The sequence below is a fragment of the Anopheles arabiensis genome, chromosome 3 (assembly GCF_016920715.1).
Source record: "Anopheles arabiensis isolate DONGOLA chromosome 3, AaraD3, whole genome shotgun sequence".
NCBI lineage: Eukaryota > Metazoa > Arthropoda > Insecta > Diptera > Culicidae > Anopheles > Anopheles arabiensis.
Genome location: NC_053518.1, coordinates 72,108,669 through 72,116,756, shown reverse-complemented (window position 1 = coordinate 72,116,756; position 8,088 = coordinate 72,108,669). Strand labels below are relative to the sequence as shown.

At 43.6% G+C, this 8,088-nt stretch overlaps 1 protein-coding gene across 1 annotated transcript; it reads right to left on the bottom strand.

The window, feature by feature from the left end:
- Positions 1–456: 456 nt before the first annotated feature.
- Positions 457–5,397, bottom strand: LOC120902646. Its single transcript, XM_040311540.1, has 2 exons — positions 4,873–5,397; positions 457–3,304 (listed from the first exon to the last, which is right to left on the bottom strand). The coding sequence occupies exon 2, from the start codon at positions 2,992–2,994 to the stop codon at positions 1,810–1,812; it is 1,185 nt and encodes a 394-aa protein (XP_040167474.1). The 5' UTR covers positions 2,995–3,304; positions 4,873–5,397; the 3' UTR covers positions 457–1,809.
- Between the last annotated feature and the right edge of the window lie 2,691 nt (positions 5,398–8,088).

Here is an 8,088-nt window from a genome sequence, read left to right as displayed (position 1 = left end):
TTTACGATTTACTTGTTACACAGCGTTTTGCAGGGGTTCTCATAGCTGTGGGATACTTTTTTGATTTATATTAGATTTGCCCAAAAAGGGTGCAATAGAGCTCAAATCCTACTACAGTCTTTCCCCAAGTTACGCGACTAAAAGTTACGTGCTAAATGTTTGAAATCGCAAAATACACAGAATTAACCGAATTTTCTACACGAATTGTATGAAATAAGTAATAATGAACGATATATTATTAAATTAAATCTTAAATAATGTTTTATCATTAATATTTTGGCTGAAAAACGTGATATTCGGCCGAATATCCCTGGAACGTATTATTCGCACAACTCGGGGAAAGACTTACATAAAGTGCATTTCCTATAACAAAAGTGCCTGAAAACCCCTGTACTTCATACTTACACAAACTCTTTGCAAGAAGTGCACTAGAACAAAAGGAAAACACCAGCAGCATATTTATAACGTGCTTTTATTTTATCATTTTTAGATTTATCAATGTTTTTTTTTCCAAAAAAAAGCCATCCGTTTAGACGTTTTTTTGCCAATTTTACACGCACTATTCTTTAACCTTCTAGCCTTCGAGATGTAAGTTTCTGTTTGCAATGTATTTCTGTCGCACTAAATGGGGGGGTTGTTGTTAATGGGTTGTTCACACACATATCATTACAGCGTATTGATCCATGCTTCTCTCGCTTCTTTCCCTACGATCATATAGAGTCACGCCATCAGCTCCTTGGCTCGTCCTTCCCTTGTCTGATCGGTTTAATAGGTCTATGAACTGAGGGGAGGAAAGGTTTTTGATTTTTTTGGGGGAGAAGGGAGAAGGGTGGGCTTGGTTTGCCAATTGGTTTGCTGGTTTGAATGTCTTGCTTTTTCGCTCAGTTTGGGGTTTCGCTCTTCCTTATTTCAATTACTTGCAACTACTGGCACACACTCTTTATATATATACCGATCGCTATGAATATATATATATATCTATAACCGATGTTGTTGTATATTATCTAATCAGTCTAGATTAATCACCAAGGGTTTTTTTCTTCTTCTTTTCAGCATTCTCTGTGTGTATGTGTGTGTGTATGCCTTTTTTGCATTATTTTGATTATCTATGATACGTGGGGATGGGGGGGCTGGTGGAGATTTGAAATGCACCAAATCGCATAATGTTGCGCGTATAATGTGTCTTTACTTCATAAATTGTGAATATACCGAAATGTGTACGTGTGTGTTTGTGTGTTGTTTGCATGCATTTTTAAGATTACAGTAGGTGGTTTAACCATCTTCAAATGCATTGGTTTTTGATAGGCATCAGTTTCCTTAGCTTCCAAATGTTCAAATACGTTTACGTTTTTTGATAGTCTTACCAGTTCCGACGATTTTCGCCAATTACGCTCGAAATAAAGCTCAACATTTAGAAGCTCGCCAATGATCAGTAGCAGCAGTTGATGTGTTAAAACCAAAAAAAAAAAACATTTAGCATTGGAAACTGTGCACCAAGCCGAGATGCCGAGATGGCCCTGAAACCAGATTCTACACATTTTCCACTTACGCTCAAATTTGGTTCGCATACATTACAAATCGATTTTTACTTCGACCATGCAGCCAGCATTCCTATTAGCACCCCTGTATTGCATCCGTTTAGTGGATGTACGTATGTACGTGATGTCGTATAATCCTAATGTTTTGTTTGAAAAGTCTTTTTTGCTGCACCTATGCACCTTTTTATCATTATGCGTATTCAGTTCAAAACAAATAAAAATGCACAATTTAAAGTCATCATCGAGAGAAATTTCTGCCTTCACAGGGCCTCTACTCCTGGAACGTCTTTTTGTCCACATTGTTGTTATCATCGTGGTCGTGCAGCGTGGTGGCGTTCGTGTTCGTTGCATCGGTCGGTGAAAACGTGGCAAACTTGCCGTGCTCCTCGTACAGCGCCCCCGGAGTGCCCGGTGGCAGTGGGCTGTGTGCGTAGACACGCGTATCGGCCAGCGCCGGTCCGCTGGCATTGGAACCCGCCGCTCGACGCATCATCCAGTCCGGGCTGGCCATCCCCGGGCAGCACTCGTCCGGCGTGCCCTGCTTGCTGCCGTTGTTCAGTGCCAGCGCCCGCTCCATCGGATCCGGCTCGTCACCGAGCCCGAGCGTGCTGCGGATGCGCCGGTTGATCGCTTCCGCCGTGAGCGTGTAGTTAATCGGGCTCAGCAGATGATGGTGGTGGCCACCGGCCGCACCACCGTACGGATCGAGCGGTGAACCTGCTCCACTGCCACCATCGAGCAGGGAGCCCGGCCCGCCGGCTATCCCATCAACACCTCCCCCAAACGCACCCCGGAGGCTCTTCTCGAACGAAAGATATGCATTGTCGTAGTAGTTGGCAGCGACGGCCGCTGCGGCCGCTGTTGCGGCGGCCGAGAATTTCGCCTTTTTCGGCCCCGGCATCAGCTCGGTCCGTTCGCCGGGCTGGAAAAAGCTGGGCAAATCCGTATGCCGATGGGACCGCTTGCGGCTGTAGTCCGGGAGGGGTGGCAACGGATGATGGTGTGGCTGCTGCTGCTGATGATGCTGGGAGTGCGGATCGGCCCCGGGCGAGAGGGGCGATGGTTGGCGCAGGTCCAGCGATTCGTTGTCGGGAAGGGCAGCTGCCCGGAATGCCGATACTAGCTGACTTTCCAGTGCCGCCGTATCCGGTCTGTGGTGGTGGTGGAGTTGGCGTGTGTGGCAAGATAAGAAGCGCGTGTAAATCATGCAAAAACATTGGATGAGTGGGTGAAAGAAACATTTCCGAAACAGCCAAAAACAAAAAAAGAAAATAGACGAACAACAATTGAAGAAAAAAGTAAATGACCGATTTGGGGGAGGCTTTGTTTTATCACACTTTCCACACACAAACACACACGCACGTTGCAGCTGGTCGCAGCGATGATCCAACGATGTCCGGTCGACGAATTGCTCAATGGTTAGACAATGTGGGCGGCAAGATAATGCTTCGCCCATTTACAATACATACACACAAAAAAGGATGGATGGTGGTGATTCAATCAACCACAATTTACCTGAATCTTGACCATTGCACGTTGGCATACCCCGACCAACGTCAATCATACTCATACTCACGCGTCCGCCGACGAAAAGCGGAATCAATTGGAATGGGGGGAATCATCGTGTGCATCATCATACCCTGTTAAGCGGTTGCTAGGTTGCTGGGTCGAATCTCGGTTTGCTGCGATGGTTGCCCACTTTTTGCTTACTTACTCATAGGGATGATGCATGTTACCGCGGTGCTTACTCAACTGTGGTCAATGTTCTACGTTGCGGCGGTCATCGAAATTGGGAAAGGATTGCACAAGAATAATGAAGAGTTTTTTAAGTGAAATTTTGAGCTTTATTCATACACTAGAAAAAACTAACATTGAAATACACAAAAACAGTTTCTGATTGATTGATATGATAGTTTGAAAAGTGTTGTGTTCTGGCACAAGAACGAATGGTTATCGATTCCCATTAGAACTGTTTGATTAAGCGAAAAACTGAGAATTTTATTTTGCTATGGATTAACTTCAATGTTTATAACCCATAATATGGCTACACAGTTTTACAAAATCATCTCCCCTGCTCTGGAATATTTTAATCAATGACAAAGACAAGCAAATACTGCAAGATTACAAAACAAATTCGTTTCTGACTGTTAAAATGTGAGACTAGTTCGTGCTGGTAGCGCGTATGCAACTGATATAAATGATGTAATCATTGTTATTTATTTTCTACATACTTTAAATCCCATGAAACTGGTTATTTATATTTCCATCTTTGTGATTTATGAACTTTTCGTTTCACCGTTAAATTGCTTTTTGTTTACCGCTCTGATTCAGTTTGTGTTGTGTATAAAATTATAAAAAAACACTTGAAACACTAAGCCACTACCAACAGACAATCTATAACTGTGATTCACTCATATGAAGATGTCATCTATATCAGTGGTCTATAATCTGTGGTCTGCAAAATATTTTTTTTTAATGAAAAGGTTATTTAAACACACCTAGTTTAATTTGTTCCCTAGTTCAAGATGAAATTTTCAACTAGAATAATATGAAACATATTTTTTATCAAAAAGGTTTGAAGTTACTCTACCAAACATATGCGCTTAATAAATGTGGGCCGCGACTAAGGTATTTCCAAACACAAGTGATCCGTAACCCAAAAAAACTTGATATTTATAGGATTCGAACCCAGCAGGGATGTGTCGTTTACATGTTACATTCTTGTCTTTGATTAATTATCTATGTATTAGTGTTACAGTGTATGTTATAAGTATCAGGTTCACTGTAATATTTTTCAAAATATTTTTGGATTTTTTTTATTCAATAGTTGTGCAAATTTATCAATTAGTTTAGCGGTTTTTTTAATATGAATAAATATCGCTGACTAATTCATTTCTTCTCGTACTTTTTTCTACACTGTACACAATTTTTGTAAATATTCACACATAAAATAAGACGTATACAGGGTTTCCCACGATTTATTGGTTGGTTTCCATCAGTTTTTGGTTGGTTCCCATATTTTTTGGAGCGTTCCCACGATTTTTGGTTTCCCATTTCCCAGAATGTTTTGGTTTATTTGTATTGATATACAATCGGACGATACCAATAAATTATGGGAACGAACTAAAAATCTATGGGATACGATAAAAAATCGTGGGAACGTACCAAAAAATCATGGGAACTGACCAATAAATCGTGGGAAACCCTGTAAGTGAGAAAACCAACCATTATTTTTTCAAACAGTTTTAATCCACAAAGTATTTTTCTGATAGGAAACCTTTTCACACATTTCACTGCATTTTCCCGTATGCCACTCACTGCTTGATAAACTTACCTTTTATCTGAAAAGTGTGATTGTTGCTTAACATTATTTTAAGCCGTTTTGTAGACTTCATACCACCAGCAAAATTACATGTTTTCTACGTTTTTCTGTACCAACCACCGTTTCAAAAGTCTTTAGATGTTAGTCCCTGGTTTCCACAAACCACAAAGCCACTAAACTGTTGATTGTTTTCGTACGTGTTTTTTGGCGCAATATCCGCCAACAATGTTTGCGGTGGAACATCAAAACCACCCAAAATCCAACCCAGCAGCCTAACCGGCCGATACCGAGACCCACACTGAACCACAACAACAGCTCACCCGGCTCATCAGCCATCGCCATCGACGGTGGAAAGCTGTCAAACTTCGTCCTCACCTTCTTCGTGCGCGCTCCCGAGCGGCACGCGAATGCTGTGACCACCAGCAATTTCCCCATCATAACGGCGCATGCCAATAGCGACTCCAGCTGCCTCCGAAGGTGTAGAAATGTGATCCGATCGGGGTAATTTTCCAGGACCGGTGAGTAAGTGCATACCCGAAGCACCCGAAGCACCGTTGCATCGACGGGTCGCTCCACACAACCACTGGTGACGCGGATCGGCGAAAGCGCAAACAAACGGCCACGTGCACATCCGATGCATTGCCACGTCGCACGCCGGCACTGACCAAGCGCGAAATGCAACTCCTCCTATCTTGGGTGGGATTAGTCACACATACTTTACTACTGGTGGAAGCGCCACCTTCTTCTGGCTCGGAATGGCTCTATGTATAATATTATGCACATTTATTGTTATTATTTGCAAAAACCTTCCATGTTTATATACACATAGAGCGCATTCGTTGTTGCGCGTGGTGGAAAATAAAATGGAGACGCAAGCCCAACCAACCGACCGACTCTCATCGTGGCAGGCTGCGCCCGTTGCTGGCTGGTCATTGGGCGATGGGGCGTTTCTCGGTGCGATTGTAATGAACAGTATGCCATGGTATTGTTCCTTAACAAAAGCTTATGAAAGGAAGGGATAAAGACAAGGAGCGGAGGAAAGGGTATTTTACGATAACGTTGGCGTTTTAATAAAACCCCAACAATAGTGTGAGTATTATCACGATTTTATGCAAATATGTTCAATTGAATTACAAGCCGAGACGTGAGGAGCTTGTGCTGTGGATGTCTTTAGAGTGCTTTTAGTTGTACGTGTAACTTTACGGAGAAGTTTAAAGGGGTTTAAAGGTGTCTGGAATTGACTATTTTAAACAATAAGACACAGGAACTCCACAAAGGTCGCTGGAATTAAGAGATGTTGTAATGGTTTAACGGGGTTGATATACTATAATTGCGTACTTCAAGTTTACTTTCTTTCATCTTGGACGTTAAACATAACATTGAAACCAGGGTTTTGCTTCCTTTCCTCTACTAAAACACCTTTTTATTTACCTCACTTTATCTCCCCCCTTTTGACGTCCATCCAAGCACCTTCCAGCACCTTTTCCCAACACGAACAACACGAACAACACTCCGGCTGCATGCGCCTGTGAACGAAAAGGATGCGCCGCGCGGGCTAGGATGCTTACCCTAAACTGCACCTGCACCGTCCAACCAAGGAAGCACACTGCCCGAACCTGCTGTCCGTGTACACACGCTGGCAAAAAGGATCTCCGTGCGCTAACGCCTCCGTTTGATACTAGATGTGATGATTCGCTCGCTAGGGAATGTCGCAAAAGCCGCCCGAAATCTGCTCGAAAGCACCGCCAAACAGAGACTGAACGCGGCCACACCACGGGCGGACCGGTTTTATACCGATGGTGATGATTCAATCTACACAGCAGCGCTCGCCTACAAGTGCGTTTGATGGCCGATTACGATCGTTTAAGCCAATTGCTGCGATCCATCCATCAATGGCAGCAGCGAACGAGGGGCTCTCCCATGCATCCCGAGCGAACGGGCGCACCGGTTCGCGGATCGTTAAGAGCGTAATTGAAAAATATACACCATATGGGAGGGTGAAGAGGATAGAGGGGGGAGGGGGGGAGGGACAAACCACAACCAAGCACCATTACAACACATGGTTAAATCTCGTGTCGCCTGGTGAAGCAGATTAATGCTCCAGTTCCTGCGTGCGATCGGGAATTGGGAGGGTGAGTGGTTGCGTGCAATTGTCACCAAAAAAAACAAAGAAACATCTCGCAATAGACGCAACAATGTCTAGCGTGATTCGGAGCTCTTTGGACACTAGAGTAGTTTAACAAGATGCTAGTTATGACTGTTAAATATTCGCTACATTCGCTACTGTTTGGGAGCTACAGACACTGACATCACACTACAGACTTGAGGGGGAAGATGATTCGTCTTACTCATTGAACTGATTCAATTTCAAGTGAGATCATTCCTTTGCGTTCCATCACATTAATGCTAATTGGAACTGTCTGAGATGTTGTGCAAAAAAAGCAGGATTTTAGAAGAAGACTACCGGCACAAATCTGGTAGCAATTTATCTGAGTGTTTCTCATAATAATAAGATATTTCATTGCTCAATTGTTTGGATGATAGTTCAGTCTTAATATCTCTTCTTCTTCTTCTTATTCTTCTTATTCTTCTTCTTCTTATTCTTCTTCCTCTTCTTCTTCTTCTTCTTCTTCTTCTTCTTCTTCATCTTCTTCATCTTCTTCTAGACAGTGGCTGATTAACACTCTGGGCGCTGACATTTTGCATCAGCTTTCTGCAGAGAAAACAGTACAAGATAAGAGAGCGATGAGAGCGTTTCATTGGCTTACGATCGTTCACTCTCTTTCCGATCCTCACATACGATGCCACTTCTGCAATATGCGCTCTCTCTTTCTTCCCGCTGCAATGCGCTCTGCTGAGAGTTGCTGAGAGACCAATCACAGAGAAGAGGAGTGAACAAAGCTGTGATTCCAAAGCGAGCCACACAGCGCCCAGAGTGTTAACACGAGTGCAGGCCCTAAGCGCGTCACACGAATGTAGGCTTTTCTGAAAAGTCGAGCGAAAAGTTGTATGAGAAATTCATCATGAAACTTCAAACAATCTGGGTGACACGACTCTAAGTAATCGTTGGTTGGTTGTTGGACGTGCCGAACTGATCAGGTCGAGGGGGGGGGGGGGAAGAGGAAGCGACTGATCGTTGGACTATGCCGAACTGATCGAGTCAGGGTGAGAGGGTGAGGAGGATTGAACAAATTGACCAACTGCGCCAGAGAGCGCCCAAGAGTGTCC